Source organism: Emys orbicularis, chromosome 12 (genome assembly GCF_028017835.1).
Source record: "Emys orbicularis isolate rEmyOrb1 chromosome 12, rEmyOrb1.hap1, whole genome shotgun sequence".
Classification (NCBI taxonomy): Eukaryota; Metazoa; Chordata; order Testudines; family Emydidae; genus Emys; species Emys orbicularis.
Window position 1 is genome coordinate 50,020,912 of NC_088694.1, and position 12,350 is coordinate 50,033,261.

The 12,350-nt window shown below is 61.9% G+C and overlaps 1 protein-coding gene across 1 annotated transcript; it reads left to right on the forward strand.

The window, feature by feature from the left end:
• The first annotated feature begins 873 nt into the window (after positions 1-873).
• MMP14 (matrix metallopeptidase 14) lies at positions 874-11,081 on the forward strand. The gene is made up of 10 exons (XM_065414551.1): positions 874-999; positions 4,258-4,406; positions 6,408-6,530; positions 7,185-7,492; positions 8,308-8,469; positions 8,868-9,028; positions 9,387-9,525; positions 9,626-9,776; positions 10,057-10,172; positions 10,753-11,081. The coding sequence occupies exons 1-10, from the start codon at positions 898-900 to the stop codon at positions 11,079-11,081; spliced, it is 1,740 nt and encodes a 579-aa protein (XP_065270623.1). The 5' UTR covers positions 874-897.
• The last annotated feature ends 1,269 nt before the right edge of the window (positions 11,082-12,350 follow it).

The following is a 12,350-nucleotide window of genomic DNA, read 5'->3' on the forward strand; positions in this document are numbered from 1 at the left end:
GATCTATCCCCCAAGACACCCCTGATCTATCCCCCCAGACACCCGGGGATCCACCCCCAGACACCCCTGATCTATCCCCCAAGACACTCCTGATCTATCCCCCGAGACACCCCTGATCTATCCCCCGAGACACCCCGGGATCCACCCCCCGACACCCCCGATCTATCCCCCGAGACACCCCGTGATCCACACACCAGACACCCTCTGTTCTATCCCCCGAGACACCCTGGATCCACCCCCCGGACACCAGGGGATCCACCCCCAGACACCCCTGATCTATCCCCCGAGACATCCCGTATCCACCCCCCGACACCCCCTGATCTATCCCCCCAGACACTCCTGATCTATCCTCCGAGACACCCCGGGATCCACCCCCAGACACCCTCTGATCTATCCCCCAAGATACCCCGGGATCCACCCCCCAGACATCTCCGAATCTATCCCCCAGACACCCCGGGATCCACCCCCAGACACCCCCTGATCTATGCCCCCAAACACCCCGGGATCCACCCCCAGACACCCCGATCTATCCCCCCAAACACCCCGGGATCCACCCGATCTATCCCCCCATACACCCCGGGATCCACCCCCAGACACTCCCTGATCTATTCCCCGAGACACCCCGGGATCCACCCCCAGACACCCCCGATCTATCCCCCGAGACACCCCTGGGTCGAGCTCTCTAGATCTCTCCCCCTGTCCCTTCCCCTCGTCTCTCCTCTAGGTGGCTCCATCCACCGCCGGTTCGCTCCCCGCTTCCCCTCGGCCGGGCCCGGCCCAGCCCCCGCCCCCGCCCCCGGCTCTAAGTGGGGCCAGGCGCTGCCCACGTCCCCAGTCCGGCGGGGCGGTGAGGCGAGGGAAGGTGCCAGTCGCTGCGGAGGGAGGGAAAGAAGGAAGATGAGCCCCTCGCCGAGCCTGGCGCCCTCCCTGCTCTCCGCCACCCTGGTGCTGAGCGCCCTGCTCCGGGGCGCCGCCGGGGACCCCAACTTCAGCCCCGAGGTGAGTCCCGCTCCCAGCCGTTGGGTCTGTCCTCGCCGCAGAGTCACCCCGCTCCCTCCCGGGGCGAGCCCACAGCCCGGTCCCGGGGACCCCGCTATCGGGGGCTTTGTCTTACATACCCCACTGCCCCCCGCTCCAAAAGCCAAGAGTCCCGCTTTTCACGCCCCTGTTCCCCCCGCCCCGGCCCCTCTTTCCTGGGGGGCCCCAAGTCCCCCACCTCCCTCTGCCCAGGTGCCTATGCCTCCCCTCCAGCGCGGGACCAGCCGCCTCTTCCTGCCTCTCCTTTCAGCCCCGGGCTGGTGTTTTCCGCAGGACGCTCCCTTCACACTCCTCCTTTGCCCGCTTCCCCCTTCCCTCGCTCCCAGCGCGCTTCGCCTCCCTCCCCCACGCCAAACTTCGCCTGCCCAAAACTTTCACATTCCTTCGCTGGGCTCCATTTCCTCGCCCCTCTGCCCTTCGCCGCACGTCGTCTATCCCTCCCTTGGGCGGCTTTCGCGCTCCTTCCTTTCGCCCTGACCCCTTCCTCAGCCAGACACTCCACGGCTTTCCTCCCTCCCTCTTCCCGGGGGCTCCCTCGTCCCTTCCTCACGGCGCCTGGAGCAAACCCCGCAGTTCGTCTCCAAGCCTGGTTTTTTGTTTCCATTCCTCCGCTTGCCAGATTGTCCCACTCCCTCCTTTCCTTTGTCTCCCCCTCCTTCCATTTGTTTACAGTATTTACACTCTTTTCCTAGCCTTCCTCCCCTCCCACTCCCAGGGACAACGCTTCTCTACGGGGTGACCCCCAACCAATCTTCTTTCACGCCTCTCTTTCCCCTTCCTTCCTTTCTACTTCTCCATCTGGGGTTTTTCTCCTTCTCTCCTTCCTGAACTCCTCGATCTGGGCTTTTCCGCCATCCTTTCTTCTCCCTCCGGGGCCAGCCCTGAAATGTAACTCCACAAACCACTTCCTGCCCACTCATCTCTTCACCAGACTTTCTCATTCCCTTACTTCCACTCCTTTCTTTGGGGATTTTCTCCTTCTATCCATTCCTTCTCTTCTTCCCCTTGTACTTATTTATTGAGCCACTTTCTCATTCTCTCATTTCACTGATGGTGTTTCCCTGGCCCTCCTCTCCCACAGCTCCCTTCCCCTACCTGGGTCCCCCACTTCCCCCGTTCTCTCACTCCACTCCCTCCGTGTTTTCATTCCTCCATTCGCTGGGCTGCCGCGTGAGTCACATCTGGACCCGCTCCGAAATACCTGGACGTCACCCAAGAAACTGGCATGTTCCTCATTTGGCTGCCAGGTTCTTTCTTTCTTTCTTTCTTTCTTTCTTTCTTTCTTTCTTTCTTTCTTTCTTTCTTTCTTTCTTTCTTTCTTTCTTTCTTTCTTTCTTTCTTTCTTTCTCCAGCCCCATACACTCTATCTAATCTAATCTATCTATCTATCCCCATCCACTCTATCTATCTATCTATCTATCTATCTATCTATCTATCTATCTATCTATCTATCTATCTATCTATCTATCTATCTATCTATCCTCCCCACACACACGCACTCACACGCTCTCTCTCGTTCCCAATCCGAAGGCTGTTCCAGTTACACAATCATTCCTTGAAGGACCTCACCAAAGCCCTGGCCTCCCACCCCGTTTCTGTGGCCAGCGTTTTCTTGGCTTCCACCGAACTCTCTGCTCGTTCTGCCAAGTCCGTCTCCTTCCTTCTCTTCCATGCTACAGGGGGTGGGGGTGGGGGTGGGGGGGGAGCAGGCTGGGATTCCCCGGGGGGGGGGAACTCGCCACCAAATCCCCCAGCCACAAAGGCCTGCTTGTGTGGCGAAGGGAGAGGGAATGTGGGGAAGGGGGGACCGGGCCAGCGCGCCGCCTTTCCTGCCCCAGGCTTGGGAGAGAGCCTGCAGAAGTGAGCGAGGAGCTGGGATAGCTCAGGATAGGGGCCAAGGGCAGCGCTTAGGCGCTGGACACCAGTGCCCACCACACGCCTGCAGGAGAATGGAGGAGCCAGCTGCCCAACGGAACAGTGCAGGGAAAGGCAGGAAGAAGCAACAAATACCGTGGACCGGTCAGGAGCGAAGGGGGCCAGGCAGCCTTTTCCCTTCCACCTTTCGGTGGGAAGAACAAACGAAGCAGGCCCAGAATAAACGAGTGCAGGGACAGCTCGCAGCCCCGGGCCCCGCAAAAGAGTTGAACTGAGACAAGGGCAGGGTAAAAATCCCGACAGGGGAACTGGGTGACTCGGAACCTGGAACTCGAGCGCTGGGGGTTTGGGCTGCGAAGAATGAATGAACCGGGCTAGGGATAACCGCGTGTCGAGCAGGTGGGATCTGCCCGCGGGCGAGTGGGAGACACTTGTTTGTGTCTCGCTTGGAAGAGAAAATTTAGCCCCTGGGGGTGGGGGAGCGGAAGCGGGGGAGGTGGATGGGCTGTATTTAGAGCTGGGGCGGGGGAGGGAAGAAAGGAAGCCAGAGGATAAATCAACTGGAGGGCTCTGGGAGGTGAACCGGAATGAGGGGGTGCCAGCCACCGGGAGCATGGGTGAGGAACAGATCCAGTAGGCACAATCCAGAGCACGCTGGGTTAAGGGTCCCCCCACTTCCTGCCTCTGACTAACAGCCCTTATTCAACAAGACCCCCTCCCCGCCAGCACTGCCGGTGCCCCTCACTCCCGACCCGCAGCCCCTGCTATCCCAGCCCTGGGCCCCTCACTCCAGACCCGCACCCCCCCAACAGCTCTGCCAGTGCTCCTCACTCCTGACCTGCAGCCCCTGCTAGCCCAGCCCTGGGCCCCTCACTCCTGACCTGCAGCCCCTGCTAGCCCAGCCCTGGGCCCCTCACTCCAGACCCGCAGCCCCCTGCTAGCCCAGCCTTGGGTCACAGAGTACATGATGCCAGGGATGGGTGGGTGAGCTCTTGCATGGATTCAGGCTGTGGTGGGGTGGGCTATAGGGGGACAATGTCTGGGATGGGGGTGGGTGTTGTGGGGCATGTGTGGGGGATGGGGTTTAGGGGTCACTATAGGGGTGGGGTGGGGGTGAGGGGATGGAGTGATCGGTGAGGGGTATGTGTGGGGGTTGGTGTTGGGCAGATGGGGTCATTGTGGGAGTTGGGGGCATGAGGGGTAAGGAGGGCAGATGTGGGTGTTTATGGGGGATGGAGGGCAGGTGTGTGTGAGCTGGGCATGGGGGACTGCCCAGGGGGAGGGGGGATGGCTGGTCGGTGTTGTGGGGGTCTGTGGCCCCCCCTTGACTCTCTCCCTCCCCAGGCCTGGCTGCAGCAGTATGGGTACCTCCCCCCCGGCGACTTGCGGACCCACACCCAGCGCTCACCCCAGTCGCTCTCGGCTGCCATCAGCGCCATGCAGAGCTTCTATGGTCTGCGGGTCACTGGGACCGCTGACGCCGACACCATGAGGTGAGTCACCCCACGGCCAAGCCCCAGGAGAACCACCCCCATTGAGCCTACCGAGCTTTGAGTTCTAGTGCTATGAGACGGGTTCTATCCCCATTAGGTGTCAATGGGGGTTGGGTGCCAATGGACGTTGGGTTCTATCCCCATTAGGGGTCAATGGGGGTTGGGTGCCAATGGACGTTGGGTTATATCCCCATTAGGGGTCAATGGGGGTTGGGTGCCAATGGACGTTGGGTTCTATCCCCATTAAGGGTCAGTGGGGGTTGGGTGCCAATGGACGTTGGGTTCTATCCCCATTAAGGGTCAATGGGGGTTGGGTGCCAATGGACGTTGCGGTCTAGCACCATTAAGGGTCAATGGGGGTCGCGCACCAATGGATGTTGGGTTCTATCCCCATTAAGGGTCAATTGGAGTTGGGTGCCAATGGACATTGGGTTCTATCCCCATTAAGGGTCAATGGGGGTTGGGTGCCAATGGACGTTGCGGTCTAGCACCATTAAGGGTCAATGGGGGTTGGGCGCCAATGTACGTTGGGTTCTATCCCCATTAGGTGTCAATGGGGGTTGGGCACCAATGGACGTTGGGTTCTAGCCCCATTAAGGGTCAATGGGGGTTAGGTGCCAATGGGCGTTGGGTTCTAGCACCATTAGGTGTCAATGGGGGTTGGGCGCCAATGGACATTGGGTTCTAGCACCATTAGGGGCCAATCAGGGTTGGGCACCAATGGACGTTGGGTTCTATCCCCATTAAGGGTCAATGGGGGTTGGGCACCAATGGGCATTGGGTTCTAGCACCATTAGGTGTCAATGGGGGTTGGGTGCCAATGGACGTTGGGTTTTATCCCCATTAAGGGTTAATGGGGGTTGGGCGCCAATGGACGTTGCGGTCTAGCACCATTAGGTGTCAATGGGGGTTGGGCGCCAATGGACGTTGGTTTCTATCCCCACTAAGGGTCAATGGGGGTTGGGCACCAATGGACGTTGCGGTCTAGCACCATTAGGTGTCAATGGGGGTTGGGCGCCAATGGACGTTGCGGTCTAGCACCATTAGGTGTCAATGGGGGTTGGGCGCCAATGGACGTTGCAGTCTAGCACCATTAGGTGTCAATGGGGGTTGGGCGCCAATGGACGTTGGGTTCTATCCCCACTAAGGGTCAATGGGGGTTGGGCGCCAATGGACGTTGCGGTCTAGCACCATTAGGTGTCAATAGGGGTTGGGTGCCAATGGACGTTGGGTTCTATCCCCATTAAGGGTCAATGGGGGTTGGGTGCCAATGGACGTTGCGGTCTAGCACCATTAAGGGTCAATGGGGGTCGCGCACCAATGGATGTTGGGTTCTATCCCCATTAAGGGTCAATTGGGGTTGGGTGCCAATGGACATTGCGGTCTAGCACTATTAGGTGTCAATGGGGGTTGGGTGCCAATGGACGTTGCGGTTTAGCACCATTAGGTGTCAATGGGGGTTGGGCACCAATGGACGTTGGGTTCCATCTCCATTAAGGGTCAGTGGGGGTTGGGCGCCAATGGGAACTGCCCCTTTGGAAATTCCCACCACTGAGAATCATGGGATTTTTCCAAACTGGTGCCCCAATCCGAGCCCCAGGGCAGGTATGAAGCCAGGAACTGTAGCGGGATTTCGGAAGGGATGAAATGGCCCAGGAGTTGGATCTTTGCTCCGTTCTGGGGGTAACGACAGGGCTACAAAGCTGTGATATTATGGGGGAAGGGGCAGGATGCCTGGGTTCTATTCCCAGCTCTACTAGTGACCTGGGCTCTGTGGAGCACCCAGCACCAAGAGGGCCCTGATCTCGGTCGGGGTCTGTGCAATGGTCCCTTGGGTGTGATGAGCCCATGGAACTCCAGGCCACATGACACTGAGGAGAAGGGATCTCAACCCCTCATGCACACAAAAAACTGCCCCAAGCGCTGGGAGACTCTGCCCCCAGGGGACAAGTTCTAACTAAATTGCCCCTCCAGGCTCACCCTTCCTCTCCCCTCCCTCAGGGCCATGCAGCGGCCCCGCTGTGGCGTCCCGGATAAGTTCGGGGCCGAGATCAAGGCCAATGTGCGGCGCCGGCGCTACGCAATCCAGGGCCTGAAATGGCAGCACAACGAGATTACGTTCTGGTGAGAGGCCAGGGAGAGTATGTGAGGGGCTGTAAGGGGCTGGGGGTGGATGTGAAGGTGCAGAGAGTTGGGGGTCCATGGGGCTGAGCGGGCCATGGAGAACTGGGTGGGCTCTGAGGGGCTGCGGCAGGTGGGCTGGGGACAAAGGGGCCAAGTGGGGGAGAGTCTGTGGGGTAGTGATGGGGAGCCCATGGGTCTGTGAGGGAGCTGTGGGGAGCCGTGGCCTGTGCTGGGGCAGTGGGGTAGCCATGGGTCTGTGACAGGGCTGAGGGGGCAGTGGGGTGGCTGGGGGGCAGTGACAGGAGGTTGTGGGGAATACAGTTGGGTGGCCAAAGGGCAGTGATGGGGGGCTGGGGGCCATGTGGGATTTGTAGGGCTGTGGGGTGTCAGGGTCGCAAGGCTGTGCCAGGCCATGGGGCTGGAGGAGGTCTGTGGAGCTGTGGGACAGTGATGGGGGCTGTGGGTCAGGGGACAGTCGGGTGGCCATGAGACCACGACGGGGGGGGGCACTTTGGAGCAGTGATGGGGGCCATGGGGCAGTGGGGGGCGTGGGGCAGTGACGGGGCGTGAGGGGCCATGCAGTGACCATGGGGCAGCAATGGGGGGGGAGCCATGCAGGTCTGACCCAGGCTGTATCCCCCCTCCCCCCGCCAGCATCCAGAACTATACGCCCAAGGTGGGCGAGGCGGCCACATTCGAGGCCATCCGCCGGGCCTTTGGGGTGTGGGAGGCGGCCACGCCGCTGCACTTCCGTGAGGTGCCCTACGCCCACGTGCGCCAGGGCCGGGCGCCCCAGGCCGACATCATGATCTTCTTCGCCGAAGGCTTCCACGGCGACAGCACCCCCTTCGACGGGGAGGGGGGCTTCCTGGCCCACGCCTATTTCCCCGGCCCCCACATTGGCGGTGACACCCACTTCGACTTGGCCGAGCCCTGGACCGTCCGCAATGATGACCTCAATGGTGAGTGGGGGTTGGGAGCGGGTGGAGGGCTCGGGGGGAAGGGAGAGGGCATAGGGGGCTCGGGGTAGGCAGGGGGCAGATGGGGTATCGGGGGAGAGGCGGGAGAGGTCGTGGGGGGCTGGGAGCATGGCGAGAAGGGGGAGGGGGAATCAATGGTGGGGAGGGCCCAGGACTTTCTCTTCGGGGATGCAGGGAGGCTAGGGAGGGGGGCAGGGCAGGGAAGGAGATGCTGGGAAAGTCCCCTCCCCCAACCCATTGACTATGGGCCGACTATGGCGTCACTTCCCCTTTCCACATCCGTGGGAACCCCCCAAATCCTACCCTCTGGGGCCGCATGGGAGCCGGCGTCCCCTGGAAGGGACAGGCCCCGTGTCCCATTCCCCACCCTCCTGAGCCAGCCAGTCCCCCTGGGGCTGGATCAGAGTCAGCGCCTCCTAGAGGGGAAAGGCCCCGTGGCGCATTCCTTGCCCCCTGAGCCAGACAGTCCCCTGCTCTGGGGCAGGATTGGGCCAGTCCCTCCCATGTCCCATTTCCAAGGGGAATAATATCACCTGTGCAGACGTGGTGGCGTCCCTGACACAGGGGTGTCCCTGTTCCTGTGGTGTCCCCATTCCCAGTCGGCCATGGTGATGTCCCTGGTACCGGGCAGACATGGTGGTGTCCCCATTCCTGGGTGGATGCAGTGACACCCCGTTCTGGGGCGAATGTGGTGACGTCCCCATTCCCTGGTGGATATGGTGAAGTCCCCGTTCCCGGGTGGCCGTGGTGACATCCTCATCAGGCCATGCCACACACTGATGCTCCCGCTCCCGCAGGGAACGACATCTTCCTGGTGGCCGTGCACGAGCTGGGCCACGCGCTGGGGCTGGAGCATTCGAACGACCCCTCGGCCATCATGGCGCCCTTCTACCAGTGGATGGACACCGAGAACTTTGTGCTGCCGGACGATGACCTGCGTGGCATCCAGCAGCTCTACGGTGAGACCGCCCCCTGCCCCCACACTGCAAACCCTTCCCATTGGCGCGGCATGCAGGAGCGCGGGACCACCCAGCTCCTAACCCACCAACAGGGCACCCGTGGCTTCACAGTGCAGGGGACCCTGCTCTTCGTTCAGGGTGTGACCCCCATCCTCACCCCGACCCTAACCTTTAACTCCCTTGGGTGTGACACCACCTCGCCCTTCATGCTGATTCTACCTCCATCCCAACCCCAGCCAGCAGCCCATAACTTCACCCCCTGAACCTCACGCTGAATAACAGGTCACCCACAGCCCCCAGCACTGGGCGTATGGGGCACAACACCTGACCCCCCCCCAGACCCCCCATAGTCCCTGACTCCTCCGCTCTCTATTAACCCTTTGTGTCCCTTTGCCCAGGGAGCAAGTCGGGAGTCCCCACCAAGGCCCCCCCGGTGCCCCGCACCACAGCCAGGCCCCATATGCCTGACGAGCCCAAGAACCCCCCCTACGGCCCCAACATCTGCGACGGCAACTTTGACACCATCGCTGTCTTGCGTGGGGAGATGTTCGTCTTCAAGGTGTGTGTGGGGGCTGCGGGTCAGGAGTGAGGGACACCAGTAGGGCTCGGGGAGCCATGGGCTGGGCTAGCAGGGGTCTGTGGGTCAGGAGAGAGGGGCACCAGCAGAGCTGGGCTGGCAGGGGGCTGCGGGTTGGGAGTGAGGGGCACCGGCAGAGCTGGGGTGGCAGGGCAGGGGGCTGTGGGTTGGGAGTGAGGGGCACCGGCAGAGCTGGGGGGGCAGGACTGGGCTGCCAGGGGGCTGCGGGTTGGGAGTGAGGGGCACCGGCAGAGCTGGGGGGGCAGGGCTGGGCTGGCAGGGGGCTGAGGGTCGGGAGGGAGGGGCACCGGCAGAACTGTGTGAATTTCTCTGGTCCCAGGAGCGCTGGTTCTGGCGGGTCCGGAATAACAGGGTCATGGATGGGTACCCACTCCCCATTGGCCAGTTCTGGGTCGGTCTCCCAGCGTCAATCAGCACGGCCTATGAGAGGAAAGATGGGAAATTTGTCTTCTTCAAAGGTACCAGGATGCGGGGCCTTTTCCTGGGGGGAGGCTGGCTGGGGGGTGGGGGGATGGGGCCATTCCCCCCTGGGGCTGACCCTGCTCTCACGGTCCGCAGGTGACAAGCACTGGGTGTTCGATGAAGCCATCCTGCAGCCTGGGTACCCCAAACCTCTCCGGGAGCTGGGCCGGGGGCTCCCCACTGATCGCATCGACGCCGCCCTCTTCTGGATGCCCAGCGGGAAAACCTACTTCTTCCGGGGCAACAAGTCAGTGCGAGACGTCCCCTGTGTGACCCCCTCATAGGGACCCCCCACTCCCTCCCCTGGGGTCCCCCTGAGCGGTCAGTGCCCCCCAGAGCATCACCCTCTGGGACCCCCACTCCCCAACCCAGGGTCCCCCTGTGTTGTCAGCGACCCCCAGAGAGCCCCCCTTTGGGACCCCCCACTCCCCATCCTGGGGTCCCCCTGTGCTGTCAGCGCCCTCCAGAGAGCCCCCCGCTGGGATCCCCCCATTCTTAGCCCCCATTCATTGTCCCCTCCCCTACAGATATTACCGTTTCAATGAGGAGAGCCGCTCGGTGGATTCCGAGTACCCCAAGAACGTCGCCGTCTGGGAGGGGATTCCCGAGTCACCCCGTGGGGCCTTCATGGGCAGCGACGAAGGTACGGCGAGGACGTGGGGGACAGAGGAGGGCAGCGCTTCGGCCGAGCCCCACCTAGCCGGGACATCAATGGGGAGGCGTCGGGGGGAACCTGGGGTGATGAGGGGAGGCGAGTGGTGGGCCGTGGGGTCCCCACCCAGGCTCTGCTGGGTCTGACATCACCAGGGGGGTCGATAGGGCTTGGCCAGCGGTGGGGGAGGGATTTTGAGGGATGCGGCTGATTAGCTTCTGCTTTGTTCCCCTCTTCCCGCTACTTCTCGTCCATCCCGTCCCGGTCCCCCGTCCATCTCCTCCTCTGTCTGGTCCTGTGTCCATCTGTCCATCTCCTCCTTGCCTGACTCTGTGTCTGTCTCTCTTCTACCCTATCTGGCTGTGTATCCGTCCGTTCATCCGTCTCCTCCCTGTCTGGCCCTGTGTCCATCCGGCCCTCTCTTCCCCGTCCGTCCATCTCTCTCCATCTCTCTCTCTGTCCTCTTATCCCTGTGTCCGTCCGTCCGTCTCCTCCCGTCTGTCTATCCCCGTGTTCATCCGTCTCCTCCCGTCCGCGTGTCTCTTTGCCCTGCCCCCCCCCGGCCACGCAGCCTTCACCTATTTCTACAAGGGCAGCCGCTACTGGAAGTTCAACAACCAGCAGCTGCGGGTGGAACCGGGCTACCCCAAGTCGGCGCTGCGGGACTGGATGGGCTGCAGGGGCGGCCGGCGCGAGGATGAAGAGCGGGAGGAGACCGAGGTCATCGTCATTGAGGTGGACGAAGCGGGGGGCGGGGCGGTGGACATGGCCGCTGTGGTGCTCCCTGTCATGCTGCTGCTCTGCGCCCTGGCGCTGGGCGCCGCCATCCTGGTCTTCAAACGCCGCGGGACCCCCAAGCGGCTGCTGCACTGCCAGCGCTCCCTGCTGGACAAGGTGTGAGGGGTGGGGCTCCCCGGCCCCGCCCGCCTCCCCGGCTTCGCCCCCTGCTGGACAAGGTGTGGGCGGAGGGATTCCCCTGGCTCCTCCCCGGCTCCGCCCCCCTGCTGCACAGCCAGCACTCCCTGCTGGACAAGGTGTGAGAGGCGGGGCTTCTCTCTGGCTCCTCCCCTTAAGCTCCTCCCCTTCCCTGCTGGACAATATGTGAAGGGTGGGGGCTTCCCCTTGGCCCCTCCCCCTTTCTGACATTCCTTCCTCCCCCCCAAAGCGTGCTGAGCGCGCTCAGTAGCCTGCGGGGTGACCCCTGACCCTCTCCCCTTGTGTAACCATGTGTCCTTTGACCTCCTGGGGAAAGATCAAAGTTCAGGCCCATCAGCGTCCTCTATGACCTCTCAACTTTCCCCTCACCAGAGGGGAAGCCAATGGGAGACAGCAGTGTGACTGCCTCCCCAAAGGTCATGCTGGCTCCTCCCCCCAGCCTTGGGCACATGAGCTAGCCAATCAGCTTGGCTCTAGTTCCCGTTTGCTGGGTTGGGTTGGGCTGGGCTGGGCTGAATCTCCCATTGGTCTGTGTACAAAGGGGGGGCAGGGCCATCCGTGGAACGGAGGCCCCTGGTTGGCCTTCAGGTACTTTAGCCAGGGCCTTGGGAACCCAGGGGTGGAGCCAAAGAGAGGGGGAGGGGACATAAGAACCATGGGGGTGGAGCTATTAAAAGAGGGATGGCGTTTGGCTGAAGGGGGCAGGGCTTCAGTACTAAATGGCCGGGTCTATGCAGATAAGGGGCTTTGCATTCCAGTGGGCTGGGCTACATAGATGAGGGGGCTTTGCATTCCAGTGGGCGGGGCTATACAAATAAGGGGGCTCTGCATTCCAGTGGGTGGGGCTATGCAGATGACAGTTGCCACGCAGTCCAATGGGCAGAGCTAGGTCATACTGAGGTCAAAACAAGGGCTTTCTAATGGGCAGGGCTATGCAGATGAGGGAGAGGGCTAAGGCTAGAGCAGCAGGAGCAGGGGATGATGGGAAAACAGGCAGGGTGCTCATGGGGTAGCATGATGCATTTGGGGGCAGAGCCAACGGACGGGGGCATGGCCTTACTTTGCCCCCACTTTCCTGCAGAGCCCCCAAACAGGATGGCAGGGAATCTTGCCCCCCCTCCCCCATCCTGAGTGATAGGGGACCACAGCCCTGTAGGGGTCACCCAGGTATTAGCAACCCCCCCCCCCCCGAATCTGCCTAGGAAAGAGGGTTGGGGGGAAAGCAGGTCCCTG